At 39.6% G+C, this 24,372-nt stretch overlaps 1 protein-coding gene across 1 annotated transcript in view; it reads right to left on the bottom strand.

The window, feature by feature from the left end:
• Window positions 1–24,372, bottom strand: part of HIVEP1 (human immunodeficiency virus type I enhancer binding protein 1) — a 155,795-nt gene that overhangs the window by 127,427 nt on the left and 3,996 nt on the right. The window contains exon 2 of the mRNA XM_011989663.1: window positions 21,377–21,519. Coding sequence (XP_011845053.1) covers window positions 21,377–21,416 — 40 coding nt within the window. The 5' untranslated portion in view covers window positions 21,417–21,519. The remainder of the gene's footprint in view (window positions 1–21,376; window positions 21,520–24,372) is intronic.

The following is a 24,372-nucleotide window of genomic DNA, read 5'->3' as shown; positions in this document are numbered from 1 at the left end:
ATACACAGGATTAAAAAGAAAAACAATTATACCAAAATACATTCTCAAATATTAAACATCACAGTTGAAAAATAGTAATATCTGTGCTTCTTTATGGAAACATTACATAAAATCTAATAAAGCACCTAATAACTATTGTTCCTTGCCTTCAACAGAAAGGACATCAATAGATCAAAACACTAAAACATACTGAATTTGTATTGTATTAATGTCTAACAGATATATCATGTTCCTTAATTTTTCCTGCACAGGATGTTTAAAAATAAGAAAAAGAAAAACCACAGACTGGGTGCAGTGGCTCATGCCTGTAATCCCAGTGCTCTGGGGGGCCAACACAGGAGGATCACTTGAGGCTGGGAGTTCAACACCAGCCCGGGCAACAAAGTGAGGACCTCCCCTTCCCTCCACCAAAAAACAAAAGTAGCCAGGCACACTGGCATGTGCCTGTAGTCCAAGCTATCTGGGAAGCTAAGGTAGGAAGATTGCTTGTCCCCAGAAGTTTGGGGTTGCAGTGAGTTATGACTACACCACTGCACTCCAGCCCGGGCAAAAGAGCAAGACCCTATCTCAAAAAAAAAAAAAAGGAAAAACCAATAAAGAGTAGAATTATCATTTAGATTTCATTCTCCATGTTGAAGAACATTTAAAAACAAAACAGGAAAACAGTCACTGCTACTATCTCATATACAAAATTTTTTTCCACAATACCCAGCATAACCTCTCAGCCACATACAACTACATTATCCACAAATATGTTTATATTCAACATAACCTACAGCCCAGCAATAAAATGCAGAAAGAAATCTGGTTTCATAGATCAGGAGTCAGAAAATCTAATTTTTGCCACCGATGCACTAAACAGTCTCAGGAAAATCATCGCTGATCAATGTATGAATGACCACAGTAGTAAACACACAAAGAAATTGACAGAGACAAATATCTGTTTTGATTCTACATACTTATGTTTACTAAAGAGCCAGGCAACCAAAAAAGGTGCTCAAAAATTATGAGAATGTGGCATGACTAACAAAACAAATAACACATACTGAACTTTGAAAGGCGAAAAAGCTGCAAGAAGTGAAAATGAGGCACTCCTCTCCGCCCTAAGTAGGACATACACACACCCACTCCAAGACCGGGGCCTCAACACCCACTCCATCCCCTCCATCACTGCTCCTGTTAAAGTCACCCTGAGATAACTTGGCCCTTGTAAATATCCACATCCTCCAAAACTTGAACATCACTCCTATATTTCCATGTTTGCCTCCGTTCAGTCATCCTCCACCCAGATGATCTGGCCACTCCTATTCATTCTCCAAGACCCAGCCCTGACACCTTCTTCTCTGGAAGGCTGCTTTTTTTTTTTCCTTTTTTCTTTTTGAGATGGAGTCTCTGTTGCCCAGGCTGGAGTGCAGTGGTGCAATCTCGCCTCACTGCAGCCTCCGCCTCCTGGGTTCAAGCAATTCTCCTGCCTCAGCTTCCCGAGTAGCTGGGATTACAGGCATGCGCCACCACGCACGCCCAGCTAATTTTCATATTATTAGAGAGATGGGGTTTCACCATGTTAGCCAGGCTGGTCTCAAACTCCTGACCTCAGGTGATCCACCTGCCTCGGCCTCCCAAAAGGCTGGGATTATAGGCATGAGCCACCGCGCCCAGCCAGAAAGCTGCTCTTTCACACTGTGTTGTTAGCTGTTTACGTGCCCACATACAGGACTACAGAGCTCACGTAAGGGGCTGTGCATCCCTGGGGCCTACAGCAGTGCTCAGAACATAGACTGATGAATTAACTGAAGAGTCACAGAGCAAATGATCGATTGATATCTGAAATTACTTAAAATTCTCATATTGCTGTCACCCTAACAAAAGTATTTCCACAAAGATCATATAATTGTATATTCTATATACATATGGATTTTTATATATAACGAATATTTTTTATGTTTCCACAGGATTTCAAAAATTATCATTTTTAATGTCTGCCAGAGCATAAGATCGATTTACTAGTCTGCACTGAAGGGCATTTAAGGCACTTCCACTGCTTTGCTATTAAAGATAACACCAAAATCAAGATCTTTGACCAAATATCTTTTTGCTTCAGCTGAATTATTTCCTTAAGGATAAATTTCAAGACATAAAATCCTTTGAAGCTCTACTATGTCATCAGCAATAAATGAGTATACTTGTTCCACACAACCTCGACAGCCCTGGGTGCCATTTCTTTAAAACAGCAAATGCATTGGTAAATAAAAATTATCTCCACATTGTTTCCATTTTCTTTTTATTACAGAGAATGATGTTTCCATATAATACTTTAGCATTTGTAATTCCCTTTGTCCATTTACCTATTGTACCTTTTCTTACGTATTAGAAAAGGCTACCTTTTTCACACCAGTTCTGAAATAAGCATTTTATATTTTTCTGTCCGTCATGCTTTTTGTTTCTGAGCTGTAATTCTCTAAGCCCTAGAATGTAATCTCAATGTTTTTCTATATTTCCTACTTTCTATGTATTGATTTTCTACATATCTACTCAAAAACGTATGTTGATTTGTGGAATGACTTTCAGTAGTTTCCCCTCCAAATATCCACTCAGTTAATCCCAACATCATATTTAAAAGATCCTTCCCTGCTTATGTGTCTGCTTATGTGGGTATACGAATAATTCTAAATGGTTAAATGTTAAAAAATAAGATTCACTTTAGAAACAGATTTTAGAAACAACAAATTTTGCTGATATACACACACAGGTTCAGAGGGCAAGGCATATGTGAAAGCAAAATGTACTATATGTGTAATTTTTCACTGAAATTAGATTTTTCTAGAAAGACCCACCTATCAATGGGTCCTGACACTCCACTACTCTGAACTATTCTTATTTCATTAAAAAAGAAGAAAAAGCATGATTGCAGTGTTTTCCTAAAACAGTATGCATCCAAATTTGAAAAAGATAATGCATCATTTAAATGACACCTGGTCTTTACCTCCAATAAGTCCTCTCTGCAGAATCCGGTCAGACAAATCAGGATACATTTAGAAAGACTAATCTGTGACTCCTGAACAGATACACTCCAAGTTTATTTTCAGGCAACTGAGGAATACACTGAACAGCTTTCTCTGTCACAGATTAAACTCATAGATCAATTTTAGCCAAGACCATGTGCATATATATACGCACCATATATAGATTCTGGTACATATACATACACATTTTCCAGAACCAGAAATAATAACATCCACATCCATGAGGTGTCAGTAGCTCTTCATACATCTGGTACCAAGGGCTTGATTTACACAAATGGTATTTTTCCCAATTCTAATATGCTGCCAGCCCCAAGCTTACCCGCATTATTTTTTCCAACTATATTTCCGTTGAGATCCTGCACTTCCAGGCTGTTTCAGTGGCATGTCGGATAAGGATGCCACACACAGCCTGGTACAATGCCCAGGTCAAGAAACCACACTATTTGACCAGGTTACTCTCCTTACCCAAGTCTCTGACCCCAAACACCTTTTTCCTCTCTTTCAAGTACTCACAATGAGAGGAAATCAGAAATATATGCATAGGTTTTATGAAACTGCTGACTTAGAGAATTAGTTCAACATGGGCATAGAAAGTAAAGAGAATTCTTGGGGTTGAGGGGGTAGCTTTCACATGCAATCAGAAAACACTGCCTCCCTCCCCAGTCTCTCCTGACAGTTTTCATTGTTCCACGGCCCTTATCACTTTGCACTTGTTAGAGTTTTGGGCTTGTCTTATCTCTCCTATTGAACTGCAGCGTCCAGGGTCCCTGAGGCTACGATGGATGCCAGAGTCACTCTAGCATCCTCCACAGCACTTAGCAGGCACAGTGCCTTGCAGGGCTATTTATCAAACATTTGCTAAGTGTACAAGAAAAATTATCCAATCTGCAAAGAATAAAAGGTCTAAACTTTCACTTTATTTAACAAAACTCATAAGATTCTGTTGCCAAAAATATGATTTTTAAAGCCTGAGAAACAGTAATCATTTTTATAAATCTGTTATAGACCAGCCTCAAGAGAGACATTTATATTAGTGTTTAACAGAAGTACAAGATTCAGACCAAAATGCATACATACATAATTTCTCACTTGACTCTTGCAAAAAACGACAGGTGCTAAAAGACCATTTAATGTTTATAAAATCCATTATTTAACTACAGCACTTCGGCTCTATCATGTATGTTACTGGCATGGGTGGGTTATTAAGTCAGACCGCATTCCAGACAGCACACCGCTGCAGTTCAGGGTGAGGAGACTGCCTATAAAACGTCTGCTTAATCCCATCCAATCTTTAACCAGAGACTTCCTGATTTCACCTTACAACAAACGAGCCCTGAATCCTGACTTCCTATATGTCTAAATTCTGCAGCGCCTATGTTGCGAAATTTAAACCTATCCAACTAATTTAAGAATTACTCTTGATAAACACACTATCCACAACAAATGTACTCTTCGGGAGACAATAAGGTTTCCAAGGAACAGGAAGTGTCTAGAGATGTGGCTTTTAAAAACTTAATATTTTTTTAAAAAATTATTCTAGAATAAGGTACTCTTGTCAGTTAAGTAAAATAGTAAGATAAATTATACAATTCTCAGTTCTAAAAACCCTATGAAAAAATGGTATTATGAAGAGGGTTTGGACACATTGGAGTCCAGCTGTGTCCACCCCAAAACGAAAGGTGACATTAAAACCTGATGTAACCAAAGTTACTTCTTCCATATTAACTTCAATGTCACAGAAGAGAACCACTGAGGTTGAGCAGAGTGGGCTGTGGTCCCGCAAGGTCCAAGAACGCTTCTCAGTAAATTATTTGATAATCTCTCTTAGAGACCTTGCTTTGCCCCTTCTAATCATGGCCTGAGAATGTCTACATAACAATGCTACTGCCTCTCATTGTACAGATGTTCCATAGGATAATCTTTTACACACACACACACACACACACACACACGTTCCTCTACTTATAATGGGGTCATGAACTGATAAACCCATGAAAAATTAAAAATATCCTAAGTCAAATGCATTTAATACACCATAACCTACCAAACATTATAACAACCTACCTTAAACGTGCTTAGCACATTTATATTAGCCTACAGTTGTGCAAAATCACCTAACACAAAGGCTCTTTTACAATAAAGTGTTAGATAACTCACGTATTGAATACTGTAATACTGACAGTGAAAAACAGAACCGTTGTATGGGTCGAAAAATCGTAAGACAAACTATTGGTTAAGTCAGGGACCATCTATATATGAGTTCATTCACTGTACAATGACAGTGAAGTTTCATCATCACTTGTAAGCACATGAAATTTATAATTTAGAAAGGAAATCACTATGAAATGTTGGCAACTTTCAGATATCTGGAAAGAGCATTCAACCAAACTGTACCCTGAAAGAAATACATTGTATGTTTTAGTTACTATGTAAAGTAGCAAAATTATTCTACAAAAAGAGCAGAAAACGTTAAGAAGCAAAGCCAGGTAAACCAAGGAGAAGATAAATCTGGTGAAGAAAAAGTTACCAAAAACACATCCACAACCACAAACGTTTTGGGTGGGTAAACAAATATTTGCTGAATAGCTACTAAATGCCAGTTTTACGTATATTTAATTTTCAAAATAACCCATAAGGCAGCAATATTATATCCAATTTGGGGTGAGAAAACAGGTTCAGAGAGATTAAGTAACATTCTGTCAATCACAGACCTAATAAGTTGTAGAACCAGGATTCAATCCCAATTCCACAACTCGAAATTCCAAACTCTTTGCTTTTTTCCCCACTAAACCACACTTTCAGTAATAGAAGTTTAAATATAAAAGTTATCATGGCCGGGAGCAGTGGCTCATGCCTGTAATTCCAGCACTTTGGGAGGCCAAGGCGGGCAGATCACGAGGTCAGGAGATCGAGACCATCCTGGCTAACACGGTGAAACCCCGTCTCTACTTAAAACCATACAAAAAATTAGCCAGGCATGGTGACGGGTGCCTGTAGTACCAGCTACTAGGGAGGCTGAGGCAGGAGAAAGGCGTGAACCCGGGAGGCGGAGCTTGCAGTGAGCCGAAATCACACCACTATACTCCAGCCTGGGTGACAGAGCAAGACTCCGTCTCAAAAAAAAAAAGTTATCAGTGAATGAACATTTACTTCAATAGTATGAATTTTAAATATCCACAATGCCGGCAACCGTATTTTAAAAACACAATCATCACACTACTTGCATCTTTTAAATAGCATCTAGATTTTCTGCCAGTTTGATGGGTCTCTACACGCACTCTTAAGCAAGAGGCCTGTTAAAACACACTGTGCAACTTGATGTTATGCGGGCCCAGGACACTGCCTGCTGCAGGAGAACAGCATGGTCCACATTCATGGTCCACAGGAGGACAGAATGGTACACATTCATAGGAAATGCAGCAAGGACAAAGTGAGGAGTGACAAATCCTCTCCACAAAACACAACCATAAAGCCGCACAAAACTGTCAAGAACAACCACTCTCAGGGCTCTGGAAATCACCCAAAGCCATATACACGTGGAGGGGCATTTCTTCGTGGAAAGTGCTGAACTTCAGGTAAGACCAGCACAGTGGCATTTTTTGCCCGGGGCTGTTCCTGTCTCCCTATCCCAGCTCTGTCAGTGCCAGGGTTCAACCGAGAGGGGAAAGCTGTGAAAAGCTGCAACTTCACAGCTTTTGCCAGGCTGGGTTCACCAGATTTGGAGCACAGTCAGTTAAAGTAGCAATCCCAATAGCAAGAGAACTCAGAGAATCAATGGCTCTGTCCGCCCAAGGCTGAGGTCCTGTTCAGGGCAAGCAAGAGACTAGGAGACTAGTCAGGGACTTACTATGGATTTCTGGTAGGTGAGCCACCTACAGTGTGCTGAGTAAACTCTCCACATGTATCCCAGGTTAACCAGAGACTCTGCACATGTGTCACCGACACTAGTGCAGTCTCCTAATTACCTGCACACCCCTGGGACACAGAGCCTGGGCATACACACACAAAGAAGACATAAGGGGGTCCAGTTGAAAGTTAAAGCCAGGACAGATGTGAGAACTGCCTGTGTGTGTGCTCCCCAGCCCACACACAGATCCACAGGCAAAGACTCAAGGCTCAGACTGACTCACAATTAAGCTCTGATCTACCTTTGGCTTGAAAACAAAACTACACAGGGTAACCCCCTAGGAAACTAGGATTTAAAGTAAAACATAAGAAAACAAAAAAACAAACAAAAAAAAGCCAACCTGGGCAGAGCCATCAACAGCCACACAACATGAGAGAAATAGCCTTCACATATTTAGTCCAGAAAAGTTGCTAAACAAAAAAACAGTAATAACTCACAAGGGAGCAAGGATCAGAATCCAGAGTTGCTACAGTCTATTATTATCTTAAATGTAAAACATTCAACAAAAAGTTGGAGACATGAAGAGAATAAGAAAGTGTGACCCATACTCAGGGGAAAAATTGAGTCAATAGAAAGTATCTCTAATATCCCCAAATGCTGGGTTTAATAGGTTGAGATTTCATAGTAGCTATTATATGTTCAAAGAACTGAAGGGAACCATATTTAAAGTATGATTATAACAACAAATAGAATCTCAATAAAGTGAGAGAAATTATTTTAAAAAGAGACAGAGAAGCAAATAGAAATTCTAGAGTTGAAAAGTATAATAAGTGAAATGAAAAATTTACTAGAGGGACTCAACAGCAAATCTGAACCCATACAAGAAAGAATTCATGTATTTGAAGATAGCTCAAGGAAAAGTATCCAATCTGAGGAATAGAGAGAAAAAAATTAAAGAAATATTAACAGACCCTCAGAGACCTGTGAAACATCAAACATAAAGATAAATGTGTGATTAGAGAAAAGAAAGGTACAGAAAAAAAATATGAAGAAATAATGGCCAAAAATTCCCCAAATTTGATGAAAACAAAAATACTAATCTACATATCCAAGAAGTTCAATAAAACTCCAAATAAGATAAGCACAAAGAAATCCACAACTAAGCACATCATATTCAAATTGGAGAAAGATGAGAAAAAAATGGAAAGAACCATGAAAGAAACAATTCATCTTTAAACACAATTAACAGCTGACTTATCAGAAGTAACAGAGGCCAGAGGACAGTGAATGTTCAGAAAGAAAAACAACAAAACCTTATCAACCAAGAATTCTATATCCAGAAAATTATGCTTCAAAACTGAAGGAAAAGTAAAGATATTCCATGAATATTAAAAAAGCAGCATTGCTGCTAGAAGACCTGACTTTCAAGAAATGCTATATGAAATCTTGCAGGTTGAATAAAAGTGGTACAAGATGATAACCTCAATCCATAGGAAGAAGTGGACAGTGCTAGAAACAATAAATATGGAGGTATATGTAAAACCTGTTAGCATTTTTCTCATTTCTTCTCTTTAGTTATTTTTTAAAAAGATTGTGTAAAGGAGTGATTTAACACTGTATAACCAGCTTTATCATACAAAGGGATCAAGCATGTATTACAATAGAAAAGGAGACACCAGAGAAAAGTTTCTATATTTTACCAGTTTTCAGTTAGTATTATTCTCAAGTAGGCAGTGATACATTAAGATGCATATTATAATCTCTAGGGCAACCACTAAGAAAATTAATCAAAAGTATAATAAAAGAGAAATCAAAATCATACACTAAAAAATTTAACACAAAAGAAGGCAATTGAGGAAGTACAGAGGAACAAAAGTATCAAGCAAACAGAAAAGGCAAAATCACAGATACAAATTCAATAATAATAATAATAAATTACATCGATGTGATGGAATAAACACCCACACAAAAGGCAGACTGTCGGACTGGATGAAAAAGCAATTGCAGCAACATGCTGTCCACAAAAGACATACCTGCAACAGTGGCAGAGGTTCACAGAAACAAAAAGTCCAACATGAAAGAACAGGAAAACACACGCCATGCAAACAAAAACCCTAGTGTCCATAGTAATATCAAGTAAAAGAGATGTTAACGGCCAGCTTGACCTGAGACTTACAGAACACTCTATGTAACTGCAGATGTGGACAGGATTGTTTACAGCAACATTATTCACACAAGCCAAACACTGAATACAAATGTCCATCAACGCGTGAATGAATCAATACAATCAGTGCATTCATATAAGAGAATATTATGTAGCAATAGAAGGTAAGGAAGATCCTGATATATGCTACAACACAGATGAATCTCAAACACATTATAGTCAATGAAAAAACGCTACAAGTAAAAACCATATACTGTATGATTCTACTTATTAAGTGTCCAGAAAAGGCAAATGTGAAGAGCCAGAATACAGACCAGCAACTGCCTGTGGCTGACAGCGGGAGCAAGGATTGGTTGCAAATAAGCTCAAGGAAATTTTGGAGGTGACAGACATGTTCTAAAACTGGACTGTGGTAAAGGTTTCCCAACTCTATAAATTTACTAAACACACTGAATTGTACACTTAAAATGGGTGAATTTTATTGCATGTACATTATATCTTAATAAAGCTGTAAAACAAATACACTCTAAAGTAGTATGACTAAGGCAGTAAACTGGAGACTGAAAAAGATAATCTTTCCATGAAAGAGCATATCCATCAAATGCAACTTACTGCAAACCCTAGCTCTTCCAAGAAGATATTAACATGAATGTTGAATATATCACTCATCACACATATGGCACTAATTCCATCAAAACATGGTAGATTAACCTAAACTGTCAACATACAGAAGGATAAATAAAGCATTTAACCCCTCGGCTATGCTGTCATATGTCTCCTTATATATGTTAACTGAGTATTTCCTTATATGCTCACTCATCAAATACTTGTACAGCTGTCTAGACTTCCATGTGAAGCCATTATGGCCTTTATGTCTTCAACTATACATTTCCTGGAAGACAGGGACCGAGGTGGTGAATTCCACAATATGTCCAACACCTCAGAGCCAGGCCACAGAAGTCCAGACGGGCTTATAAGTGACAGCCACCAAAGTGGCCCTCTGATTCTCCCATACTTCATGACCACTATGGGCTCTTCCTGTTCCTGAGAAAGGAAACATGTTAACAGTTACTGATTTCTCATACTACTTTGAGCCACGTGCTAACACCAGCATGGACCAAAATAAAGAGGTTAATGATCCAATTCATCTGTGGAGAATTAACATTGCTTTCCAAAGTATTCCCCAAATAACTCAACAGTTATGATGAGCTCAACTGAGCCTATCCTTAAATTTAAACTTAAGCAAAATAAATTAAAACAAAACCATAACACAAAAATATCATTTACCTACTCTCATCTCAGTACCCCAAAACCACCAGAAACAAAGAATTATTAGGATATTACAGAAAGTGTTGTAGGGACTACTGAGAATTCAAACGTATTGGATGTTTAAACATGTTTCCCACAACCGAAGTACAAATTATAATGCTTAATGTGCTGGCAGCAATTATCAGTCACTCAGATGACCTGGTCCCATTCTCAAGACCTGGCACTCCACTCACAGGGGAAGACCTTCCTTGTAGGGCTCATTTGTCAGAAGGCGCTCCTCTCAAAGACAGTTCTATTTTGCTGAGGAACAGTCCTTCCCAAGACGTTTGATGTACGGCATTGGAAATGGATTGCCTGCAGTAGTTTTCTACCAAGTTGAGTTAAATACAAAGGTGACTAGATGGAGACAGTACAATTTAAAAAAGGAGAGTACTCTACCTGACTGAACAGTTGGCTCCCTAACAATCTAACCCTTTTGGGTTGAGACCCATGACCTTGGTATCAAAAAATCAAGAACTAAATATTTCTGGCAAGACTAACTCGACCTCTAAGGCTTTCCTTTCATTTTTAAAACCACAAGTAAATGGACTCCTTCCCAAACAAATGTGAATTCCCTTATGCTTGGCAGGCAGCGGACCCTCACGTACTAACTAAAGCTAAGTACACCTAGGTTCCCCTATAGTAATTCATTCCTACAGCAATCCTCTACAGAAAGACAAAGCATTCTCGTTTATTCCCAACCAGAAAAGGGTTTATAAATAAATGTGTTAACTCTCCTCTATTTCCCAGACAGGATTCGGCAAACTTTTCTGTAAAGCATTAAATAGTAAACATTTCAGGCTTCGTGACCACAAGCAGCCACTTAACTCTGCCACTGCTGCATGAAAGCAGCCATGGTCAGTATGTAAATAAATGGACATGGCTATGTTTCAAAAAAACTTTATTTACAAAAACAGGTGGAAGATTGGATTTAGTCAGGATTTACTGACCCCTAGAATAACAGCCATTTACAACTAAACTAAAAAGTAAATTGTAGACCAACATCACCCCTACCAACCCCTGCCCACCTTGTTCTCTAAGAAGAAACTAAAGATATTTGCTCAAAGCCATATTATTCTTTTGCTGGTTTATTCATATACACGATGATCTTCTGAAATAGGAAAAAACATTCTTTTAACCTGTTACCTGGTTTCCTGGTTGTCAACAAATCATACTGCCCTTGGGTGAAGGCTGTTTTTTAACGTTAACATAAAAGATGCTGCCAAGCCACTGAACGATCTTCTTTAAATACTTATGACCTTATGACCCACCTGGCAGTATAAAAGACCTTGACCTGGTAATTTTATAAATACCATAAACAGAAACCAAACACATGAAATCTAATAAGTTTCCTTTCCTCTTTGCTTCCTTAGAGCTTCAGGTTCACTGGGAAATCCACTCTATCTAAGCAAACTAAACCAACAATCACTTCTGCATAATTTCTTCCCCGTTCATTCTTCTACCAAAGTCTAAAAACAACTTATTTTCTCTGCCAATATATCCTTCCTGTCTTTAAAAACCCATCTCAAAACTCCTCCTCATTCAGGTTTTCGTTGAGAAGAAAGTTGACTCCTCCGCGAGGTATTTCCTCATTGCTTTACTCCACTTCAATTATTTTTTGCTCCACTTTCCCTTGGGGAATTCCATACTGCATATACTAACCTGAAATTATATTTGTTCCTTTATGTTGCTCTTAGATCTTTTATTTTCCTGTGTGTGGAGACGCAATGTATTAAAAACTCTTAAGAGAACAGGTACAAGATTTTTTGTGTAGGCATAGCCTACTAGTATTTTCACCGCTCCCAGAAGACAAATAGAATTCTCTAACTCTGATCCCTTAAAAATGGTTCCTTTTTTTTTTTTTTTTTTTTTTTTTTGAGATGGGGTTTCACTCTTGTTGCCCAAGCTGGAGTGCAATGGTATGGTCTCAGCTCACTGCAACCTCTGCCTCCCAGGCTCAAGCGATTCTCCTGCCTTAGCCTCCCAAGTAGCTGGGATGAGAGGCACCTGCCACCCAACCCAGCTAATTTTTTTATTTTTAGTAGGGACAGGGTTTCACCATGTTGGCCAGGCTGGTCTTGAACTCCTGACCTCAGGTGATCCACCTGCTTTGGCCTCTCAAAGTGCTGGGATTACAGGCATGAGCCACCGAGCTTGGCCAAAAGTGGTTATTTGCCCTTTGCCTGCAGTGTGGAAGAAGAGTGCCCATACATCTAAAATAGCATGCTTTCTCTATATTCTACCGTACCTACCACATGAAGACAAATTATAGAATGTTATCTTCTATATTTTGCTTAGAATTTTAATGTTTTCACATTAGTTTCCCCAGAAATATTTTCTAAGCCTTCATGTCCGAAACTTCAACTGTTAGGCGGAGATTCCCACACTGCCATTCTCCGTTTTAAGTAAAACATTTCTACTTCTAACCATATAACTAAGAAAATCATGTAAGCAAACGTCTTGGATGAGACAACTATTCTTTCTCTCTTGAAGAGCTTGGAAATTCCCTAAACTGTATGTGATACCAAATCTAACTTGGAGTAATAGATACATATACAACTTGAAATAGATTCTGAACAATTAAAGGCTTAAGAAAAAAAAAAAATCCTTCGAATTCTGACCTCCTGAATAACCTCAGCTCTGTGTGCTGTGCTTAGCAAGTTAACTGGGATGGAGAGCATTTCCAAACTCTTACTAATCAGGAAAGAACTTTCTACTATCAACATCAGCAAGTATAAGCATGATGGTTAGGAGCAAAAGCACTCCAGACTCCTAGCTGTGTGACACTGGGCAAACAGCAATCTTTCTGTGCCTCATTCCCACACCTATAAAATGGGAATCATAAAAGTACCTGTCTCAGGTAGCTGTAGGAATCAAATGAGAAAACATGAAAAGCCCTCTGAACAGAGCCTAGCAGAGACCTGTGGTAAGGTTTGCTCTTTTTATCATCATAAGACTCATATAAAACCACCTCCCCCTTGCCACTGGGCCTTCCCATCTGCACAATGAGGAGGCTGAACTCAATGACCTGCAAGGTCCATCCTTCCTGCCGTAAAATATGTGTAATTCTCTCAGAGAGGCGCACAAGAACCCAGCAACATAAGGAAGCGCCTTGGTTCACTCCTGGCATGGCTTAACCAACCACTTTCCAAGTCCCGGTGTATCAGCTCAGTTTATTTTTTTCTTTATCTTTAAACTATCAAATACCACCCTAATTGTATATTTAACCTATTTCCATCTGGATACTATAACTATTAAGCAGTTGTATGCTCACCCTATCTTTTTCTTCACCGGCAAATCTGAAAGAGTTTGAAGATAAACATACGTGAGCACACTTCAAAGTACAAAATAATAAGTATGTTTGGTTAAATTCATACTCTAGTCACACAAGCACACAGAAATTCTGTGGACAGAAACACATAAGGACCATAAAAATCAAGCTTTGTATTATTAAATAGATGTAACGCTTTTTTTTTTGAGACGGAGTCTCGCTCTGTTGCCCAGGTTAGAGTAAAGTGGCGCATGGTCTCTGCTCACTGCAAGCTCTGCCTCCCGGGTTCACGCCATTCTCCTGCCTCAGCCTCCCGAGTAGCTGGGACTACAGGTGCCCGCCATCTCGCCCGGCTAATTTTTTGTATTTTTTTTAGTAGAGACGGGGTTACACCGTGTTAGTCAGGATGGTCTCGATCTCCTGACCTCGTGATCCACCCGCCTGGGCCTCCCAAAATGCTGGGATTATAGGCATGAGCCACCGCACCCAGCCAAGTAGGTGTAACTCTTAAACGGTATGGTTCCATTTCATACTTAGGGACTGCTATCTAATTACATGGTAGTCAACCATTTTGTTATCACTTTCTATTTTTTCAGTACTTTTGCATCACAGCACAGCCTCAGAATATTTTCTAGAACAAAATTCATCACAGAAAATTTCTAAAAACCTTCTGACAACTTCTCATTAAAATTGTAAAAAAAAAAAAAAAAACAAAATCAAAATCAGCGCAACTCTGTACCAAACGTAAGCCTACAGCCTCATGATCAAAAAGAGCTTCTTTCTCAAAGAATGACTTGAGCACTGAGAAGAAAGGTCTCTATTTGTTTATAAGTTTTTGTGCTACAGTGAACAATGGTTAACAGTATAACAGCATCACCTGTAATGAGCATAGTATTAATATGCAGAAGAGTACTGCGAAAATGTTTTTAAAGAGTTAAATATGCAAATGAAAAAGTAAAGCCCTTAATTTATTCATAAAATATTTTTCTGCATAATACAAGAGTCAACTTTAGCCCAGACTTGCTCAAATTATCATCATTTTAAATGTGAAGCTTAAGAATGTTTTTCTATGATAGGAGATTTTACACACCTTATGTATTTTTCTATTCTATAGTAAGATAAGATTGTACCTCATCAGAACATATTTTGTACAAAGATGTTCTAAAATAAAATCATTACTCTGGTTAATCATATTATTACATTCTGTATTTGCTTTTAAAAAGAAACAAGCATTTGGCTAATGTTAATAAGCATTCAGAAAGCATCAAATAAGCTCTCCACATGAGCTGAAAAATAATTATCTGCAAAAAAAAAAGGAGGCTTGCTATGTTAACTCCATTTTCACATTTTTATCCTGCTCAAACTAAATAATGTCAGCCATTTACATGATAGCTCCTAATAACTTTTCCACCCATATTAACAAAAACTATGTTTTAAATTATGACTTACTTCCTTTCTTGCTACAGTATAGAGAATTTCTTTTGTTTTTGTTTTTGAAATAAGCCATGGGGTTGTTTCCACTACAAGATTTTTGATTTCTCAAATCTTAAGGCTGTCAGCATGGAACTGCTGACCTAACATTCAAATGTGAAAAACGATGCTTAAACAGCTGGAATTCCATCTGAAAATCATCAAAATTAAACCTACTCCACTTATAAGCTCAACAACATAATCTCTACATAACAAGTAAACATAAGATTTTATTCATGGTAGTAGACTTTGTAAAACAACCACTGGAGTAGGCCCACAATTGATAGCAAATGAAAACATTCATCTTAATCAGATTAATTCTGAAACCCCGGCTGGGCTTCTCTTGTGTCACACAGAAGCAGAGTAGGGGACAGAGAGATGGCTGCCATCTCGGAACCTAAGGAGAGCACTTCACTTCAATCCCGCGTGATCTGTGATACCGACATTTTTTAAAAGAGTTCAACAGTAAAATAGAAGCCCTCAGAACCTGTTTCTTGAGAACTAAATGAAGACGAATATTCTGTTTAACCTCATTTAACACTGTCAAAAAACGAGGCAAGGCTTGAATGAGTTTAAGTGGAAAAATGGAGGGAGCAGCACATTGGGTAAGAATATTCCCAAATTATTTTCTGCGCTGACCTCTCTCCCCCAGATCCCAACCTTTGAGTAGTCAGAACAAGAATGGGACATGTCAGGAATCAATACTGAGGACATGTGCAGCCTAAAATACATTTACAGATTTTATGTAGATATTCCTGTTTCCTGTGTTTATAAAGCATATGTAACCCAGGAGTCTGACATAAACCAGTTTTTCATAGAAAGCAGTAGCTCTCTGGATTGAGTGTGTACCCTGTGTCAGGCACTGTGGCAAATGCTTACATTTGCTGTATCATCTCATCTTCACACATTATCTCCATTTGACACACAAGGAAACCAACCACACAGCAAGTCAGTGACTGCATGAGGCCAAACTCTTTACCTTTATAGTAATTAAATGTACCAAAGGGATAAACTATAAAAATCTTGTACATGAAGTAAAATTTCATATAAAAGAAACGTTAACAATAACCACCTGGTTTATCTGTTCAGGCAATTAAAATTATCACAAGTTTTTAATCAGAAGCTACCAAATACTGGAAGAAGCATTTCCTACTCGAGGTTCAAAAATGTAAACAAATTCCCTGAGTATAAATCATCTCAACCTTCTAGTTTGCTAAAAAGTTAATACAACCAGGCCAGGCAAAGTGGCTCATGCCTATAAGCCTAGCACTTTGGGAGGCCAAGGCAGGTGGATCACTTGAGGTCAGGAGTTCAAGACCAGCCTGGCCAACATGGTGAAACCCTGTCTCTACTAAAGATACAAAATTAGCCGGGCATGGTGGCACATGCCTGTAATCACAGCTATTCGGGAGGCTGAGGCAGGAGAATTGCTTGAACCCTGGAGGCGGAGGTTGCAGTGAGGCAAGATAGTGCCATTGCACTCCAGCCTGGACAATAAGAGCGAAACTCTGTCTCAAAAACAAAAAGTTAACACGACCAAATATTCTTCTGTTGCACACGGATGACCAAAATGGTCTCTTCTGACATATTATAATCCTGCTAAGATAAGAGACCTGGAGAAGAATGATTATGATGTAATATCATAAGTACAAGAAGGCACATGTGGACACAAGCAAAGGAGACCCAAGGCATGCCTGTGGAGGGGAGGAGGGTATCTGACAAGAGAACAGAAAATAAGGAAAAAAACTCAAAGAAGAGGTGAAATCTTTAGCAGAGACATCTCCCATACAGAGTAAGAGAATAGTAGAAATGGAGAAGGAGAAGAGGTACCTTCCAGAAAGATGACCAAGCACAGAAATACTGGATTTGCACACTGAGCTCCTGAAATGGCAAATGACTATGCACAAGATGCCGTGGAGAACAAGAAGGCCAACGGTGGAAAGCGACCCTATGTGTCAATCAAGGCCATCATCTGATCACATTCCTCAGTGCTACTTCTCACATTTTAAGGAATCTGGGCCGGGTGTGGTGGCTCACTCCTGTAATCCCAGCACTTTGAGGCTGAGGTTAGAAGTTTTGAGATCAGCCTGGCCAACATGGCGAAACTCTGTCTCTGCTAAAATACAAAAAAATTAGCCGGGCAAGGTGGCAGGCACCTGCAGTCCCAGCTGCTCAGGAGGCTGAGGCAGGAGAAGGACGTGAACCTGGGAGATGGAGCTTGCAATGAGCCGAGATCGCACCACTGCACTCCAGCCTGGGTGACAAAGTGAGACTCCGTCTCAAAAAAAAAAAAAAAATTCTGGTTCTCAGACCAGAAAAGAGTTCTCATGTTTTGCAGGGTGTTCAGAGCCAAATGAACTCAACCAATAAAAATGAAAAACAGCTACACCAATTTTCAAAACATGTTTTGCAAAAGGTTAATACTTAGGATTTTCCACACTGACTTCCAATCTTAAAGGAAATGAAGCTTTGAAACCCTAGGCCCAAACACAACTAAAATAAGTAACGCCTCTTTTCCTTTTTTTCAAAGCTTTGAAAACATATTCATAATAATGGGTGGCAAAACACAAACAGAGCCCTTTATCACGACAGAAGTGGCATGGAACCCCCTGCAAGCCACCAACTCCTCCATTCCACGTTACCCAAGAGTCCAAGCGAAGACCCGAGAAGGTGGTGGAGACAACCACAACCCCTCCGCAGAGCAGCGATGAGTAAGGAATGATGGCTGGGCGACACAGCGCTGCCCTGCTGTCAACTCACCAAGACCATGCGGAGGAGCCACCTCGTGCAGTCCAGTGACCCTTCTCCACCGAACCTAGGACAACATGCTAAGCCTTTCTTCTGAACACCAAGCGCTTCTCTCATGCTCTTTCAAAATTCTTCAACCTCACAAGGGATAGGTCGGTGTAAAAACTGCACAGGCCGTTGGGAAACAGGCATGGAGAACTGATTCTATCTGGTTTAACGCTGGGCCAAGGGTGAAGAGACTGAATTCAACAAAACCACAGTCCTACACAGTATACAGATCACCCATCAAGTCAGACACTGTCTCATTTATGTCCCCAATTTGTTTCCTGCCCTTAACCTACCAATTCTTCTTACGCTTTTTCTACGAAAGAACCTCTAGGAGCAAAAAAGTATACACTCTATCTCCTTATGAAAGCAGTCTGTGCAGGCCTAATTTTCAAATCCATGCAAACTTTCTATACTCTTCCACGATAGATCCTGGTATTGCACATTTTGACGCTTGTCTAATACTTTAATATGTGTATACGTGTGCACACACAGACAAGTATACGTATTTTTCCCCCAAGTAAAATTCACATTCCTGAAAGATACATGTTACCCTGTGGCTTTGCACATCCCTAGGGATATATCTGTCCCAGCAGGAGAAACAGGAATAAATCAAAGACAGATTACATTCTAAGAGGTGAAACTGCCATGGAAGCATAAGAAAAATATAATTTGAGAAAGTATAAGGTATCTGTCTTTTAATACTGACTTAATTACCAAGCACAAGACAAGTATTTCAGACTAGTCCCCCCAGGAAGTCGAAAAAGAGGCGATGTGTTTCCTGAAAACTCCTGAGCTAATGGCAGAAACAACAGGGAGAAGCAGGGCTGTGACTGCTCTTCTGGTCTCCCAATTTCCTCTCCCCGCATTTCTTATCTCATCGCATTAGAGATGTCTTCTAGTAAAGCAAAGCAGTGGATCACAGGTAGGGCACAACAAAGCTGATATTCCAAACTGTCACAATGAGATATTAAAGACATGCTCAAAAATTAATCTCAGTAGCTGACAGTTACCTGCTTATTCTAACCCCCACATCACTCCCAGGGTCCTCACAGACATTGTGAGAAGGAAAGCCCCAAGTTTCTGTGTGTCACCGCTTAGCACCATCCCCTCTGTCCCTTTGCTTACTCAGGGTTTCCCAGGGGCACCTCGAGTTTCACTCCCGTTCCCCACTGCTGAGTGAGCTACACTGGCTCAGAAGCCGCCTCTTCCCTGAAGTTGTCCCCTTCCCCATCAGAAGTCCCACTGAAGTGGCTTGACTATGCTTACTAGGGCTAATCTATTTCAATCTTCTCTTTAGTGGCTGAGAGTTCTTAACTACCTTAGTCAAGCAACTTTCTAGACTCTCACAGACAAGTTAGACAAATTTATTTCAAGTTCTCCTTGAAAACTCTAAAAATATCTTAATTTCAGGAAAGAAGCAAGTTTTCTTATGAAAACTTTTAACTCTACATATGAAATGCAGGCTCAAATCTGAGGGCCTTTCCTGATCTGATTCCTAATGATTCTCCCACTCCAGTCTCCTGCCTCTCTGTTGCCCTCTTGTCTCTCCTGAATAGAACTTCTCATGCTGTAGAAATGGAGAACAATTTAAAGTTGCTCAGAGTCCCCAAGTTACTTCACAAGCTCCTAACCCAGGATGAAATGCACTCACTTTGCCTTGTCAGCTTCGCAGATAATTTCCCAGCCTTAAGAACCAAATCCAGGTGTTAACTTTCCTTCCCTAAATCATCATTCTGCTTGACTCCGAACTGCGCCCCCTACAATGGAGACAAAATGATGACTCCCTACCTCTGTGGAATCTTCCTAGTGTTCATTTCTCACCATAGTACATAGTTATGTGTTTCCCTATCACCTCTCCATACTCCTTTTGGGATCTGTGTTTTATCATCATTTTATTGCTATCACAGGAACATGAAGTACATGAAGGTGGTAACAAACATGTGCTGAGTTGTACATTTATTTGATACAGAAAGGAAAAGAGCCTATGGCCTGCAAATCTGCATTTCTCAGGATAGTCATTTTATCTAGAATGTTATAAATATATATTTTAAATATGAAAAATGTTTAATATTTATGACCTAATAATAACACCTTAAGATCAATCATGTACTCCTTCCTTCAACAAACATTTGGGCTGCCATTAGCTGCCAGAAACTGTGCTGGGCTAGGGCTGCTGCTTGCCTATATGCTGCACTTGTGCAAACTAGAACCTGGACAGATAAAGCAGGGCCCATGTTTCCAAATGCCCACCTCAGCTGGCACCCTTGGGTCTGGAGGCTTTTCCTACAGTAATAAATGAGAGTGAGTCTCTGGGGAGTTCAGATTCTAGTAACGGAGACAGGCAAACACACATTCAATTTTCAACGTTTTCTATATTACTGTAAAAAATCTGATTTCCATAGACTACACTTAATGTTCTCATGTAAATCTCCACCTCATTGAACACTGGTTACTATAATCATCAATTTGAACTTGGGCTGAGGCACCCGCCTGAGGCAACAGAGATTTCTAGACAGGAAACAAGTACTATTTCCAGATTCACAGAGGCCATAAAATTGACTACATTTTCAAAGATCACCTTATGGTAACTAGTCAAATTGATTTTACCAAGAAACATTTCAAATTAATCTATTTGATTTTTAAGTCACTTTTCCCCCTACATATACTTCGGAATTTTTTTTTTCTGTAATGATAAATATTTCATAAAATACCATACTCAGTTTGGAATTATTTGCTTTAATAGCTCTTTTTTTAACACTACTACCTGCTTATCTCCTGAAGTTTAATATAAAAGATAATTGCTATTCACCATTGATAAAACACATGAGAACAATACAAATCTTTTTAAACAATAAGCAAGAATACACTTACATTTCTACTATTAAAAGTATTTGCAGTTGGGGGAAAACACACACTTCTCTCTCTCTATGTGAAATGTGTTATCATATACACATTTCTGAGCCACTGCTTCTTTGTGGAAAATAACTTAATTTGCCTCTGGCTTCTGCAAGTAACGGTCTGAGTGAATGTCTACAATTCTCTTCACTTCTTATCTTGTTAATCTAACTGATGGAGCAGTACAAAAATAAACCTCAAAAGAACTATGGAGGAGGAATGGGAAAAAAACATAAAATTCATAATGATCCAGTTGGAAAAGAATATTTAACCATTCATTTCAGATTCCTTGACCCAAATATGGTTCCTATCAACAAACAGCAACTTTCAGCCTTTAATACCCCATCTAATGGTCTGGAAGGAAGGACTGTAATTTCATCAAATTCAATTAATTCATTCAACAGATATTTATTACGTATCTCCTGAGAGACAGGAATTGTGCAGGACTTCATGTGGAATTGTTCATGTGTAAATGAACAAGAGAAACAGAGCTCGCCACCAGGCAGGGTCAACATCTAACAAACTGCCAATCCCGTCAACAAAGAGATACTTTACTAAAAGATTTACGGCAAGCCTTACTTCTACTTAATGCAAAGCCTTACCTCTTAGATTTCTGGGATGAATCTGTTTAGTTCGAGGCATCTTCTTTGAATCAGGGGCTTCTTTTTCTTCTTAAAAACTCTAGATAAAGCAAGTCACCAAAAGGCAGCTCCATAAACTCAACATACATCAATTAATCCATGTGCTAAAAAAAGCAAAAGAAAAAAAAAAAACAAAGAAGCACATTTTACTACCTCAGAAGAGAAAGATACTTTAAAAGTTATTGCCTAGCAGGGCACAAACCTAAACTCAAGAAAAAGTAACCAAGCTGGGCACCACTGCAAAAGATTACTCACTAACTTTTAATTACAGAGATCATTTTGTCAATATCTGGGACTTCTCATTAAGAAAACAGAAAAAAATCACAGTATCTTTATCCCACAAGAGTAGAAAAACTCACTTTGTGTTTTAAAACGACAATACCAGGAACAAATAAAGTATCACATCAGGCTACAAAAGGATTATGTTATGCATATATAGTAAATCTGCCCATTCACAGGGGCAGGGACAATGTCTTGTTCATCTTGTTTTAGTTAACTCAGTTAATACAAGGGGTTCCTACTGTGGCTGCTCCAGTTATTCAAGACCTCTAGGTTCATGGTAGGACCACACTTTCTGCCTCACTGTGTTTCCCAGGAACGTGTGTGGAATTGTAGCTAACGACCTGTGAGTGGATGAGACTTCACTTTCAGGCTGGAGCATTTAGTTACTATCACAGCATGATCCTCCAGAGTTCTTCTCTCGCTGCCATGGGATCAGGACTGCTCCAGACAGCAAATCTGACACCACCACAAAGTCGAGCTCCAGCTAACCCATGTGATTGCACAGCATATGCCAGAAACACTTTCTTGTTTGCTTAAGTGAGGTTTGAGAGTTATTTGTTACTGCAGCATAACCTAGCCTGTCCTGACTTACACATTTTAAAACACAGTGATCTGACATACAATAGGCCAAGACAAGAATGACCCAAAACAGGATCACCCATCTCCCCAAATCAGCCACCTCAGATTCTTCCACAAGATTCTCAAGGATCTTAAAGCTGAAATTTTAACTTACTGCAAGAAAACTGAAAAGCAAAGCCTACTGTCACTGTTAAACATGAAACAATGTTTAGTCATTAAGCAAAGACACAAGAATAGAACAGTAGGGCTTAAAGCTTTTGTTATATGTGGTACTGTACAAGAGAACACTTATGAGCACCTACTATGTGCTTATGTACTTTCTACACATTCCCTAATTTAATCTGTTAACTAGCAACGTAGCTATCATTTACTCATTTTACAGATAAAAAAAAAAAAATAGGAGGATAAGTAATTTGTCCAAGATCAGCAACTAAAGAATGTGGTACTACATGACTCAGTTATATCCAGTGCTTATTTCTTTCGTGGAGCTGATAACATCTACTTTCAGGATTTCTTTCAAGAGGCACAGCAAGTCATGACTACTTATCTTGGTGTCAAACCAGAGTGGGTTCAAAGCCAGGCTTTACCCCTTACTGTGTGGCCTTGTTCAGGTTACTTAACCTCTCTGAAGATCAGATTTCCCAACTGTAAAACTAGGAAATACTATCCACCTCAGAAGGTTGTTATAAGGACTAAACTAAACATTGTAGACGTTTTGCCTGTCACACAAAAACGCTGAACTATTAATTCTCCCTAAGAAAGCCTATATGGGAAGAAATGCATCTAACATCCCAGTATAAGGTTTTAGAAATTTATGGTTTCATTATAGCAAAGAAATAGAAGGTAAAGAACGTTACAATTAACTTCAGTATTTTATCCCTGATCTGGCTGTATGTCAGCTCAGCACAATATTATTTGCAATTTTTAACTACATGGGAAAATAATACAAAAAATGATGGTCTAACTATTTCATCTAGCATTGTGCTAAGTGATCTATAAAAGATATGGTTTCTCAACTCCTTGCACCAAAGAAACATCCACTATCTAATTCAGGAAGGTTCTGATTCAATAAAGAATTGATATACATCTGTACCAAATAAATTGTATGAATGCTTAATACGTTCCTTATTAAACTTAAAGCTTTTAAATGGTAACGATATTTGGAAGTTTTTAAAGCGTGAACTCTGACTGTAATCCAATCATGTGATCCCATGGGATCCGGAGCATAAATGTAAAATATGCACATTCCCTGTCCGTAAAGGCTTTCTGCTACCCCGTTCACCGCCTACCCACTGTCCCTAGCTGTCCATCCCCTGTTTAAATCCTTGTGGGGGTAAGTGGATATTTCTAAAGACAGCAGCATTGTAGCGACTAGGACGAGTGATAAACCGTTCCTTTAAGGGAAAGAAATAAATTCTACATGGAGCAAAAACATGACACGATCAAAAAGCGTAAAGACAGTTGCAAGGAGAAAAAACATGAATGAATGTGGAGGGCGGAGCCTGGGAAAACCCCTCTGCAACGCTGCACTGAACAAAGCGCTTCGCATGCCAGGAGGAGGGGGGAATGGAAGTGCCAGCTCAGGAAGGAGCCTGGAGTGGATGCAGAGAGCTGAGGAGGAGGAGGACGAGATGAGGCGAGCGCGGCAGCCCTGAGACTCCTCCTCGCCGCCAGCGCCGCCGCCGCCCCCTCCCCTCTCCAGCCAGCAACTCCTTCCCGAGCCCGACCCCAAGGCGAGCCCGAGCCGACCCGCGCCCCAACCCACCGCCCCCTTCCCAACTGCTGCAGGCGCGCACTCCCAACCCGGAAAGAAACTACCCAGGTGGCCGGGAGTAAACAGGCACTTAGAGCAAAGAACGAAAGGGAAAGAAAGCCACAAAGCCGGGAGGTTGGGATGCCGAGGCCTGGTCTCCCTCACCCCCCACCCCTCTTGCAAAATGCGTCTGCGGCTGGAAGGCGGCTGGGGAGGCTGGGTCCCTCTGTACCTGCTCGGCTCGCGCGGGGCGAGGGCGCCCAGAAGTGCCAAGTGTCTCCCGCACGCAGCCATCCCCTCTGCAAGGTCGGCGGTTGCACACACACGCACACACACACACACG

This window comes from Mandrillus leucophaeus, unplaced genomic scaffold (assembly GCF_000951045.1).
Source record: "Mandrillus leucophaeus isolate KB7577 unplaced genomic scaffold, Mleu.le_1.0 Scaffold36, whole genome shotgun sequence".
NCBI classification, from domain to species: Eukaryota; Metazoa; Chordata; class Mammalia; order Primates; family Cercopithecidae; genus Mandrillus; species Mandrillus leucophaeus.
Note: the sequence above shows the minus strand (reverse complement) of the source record. Positions and strands in the feature narration are given on the sequence as shown.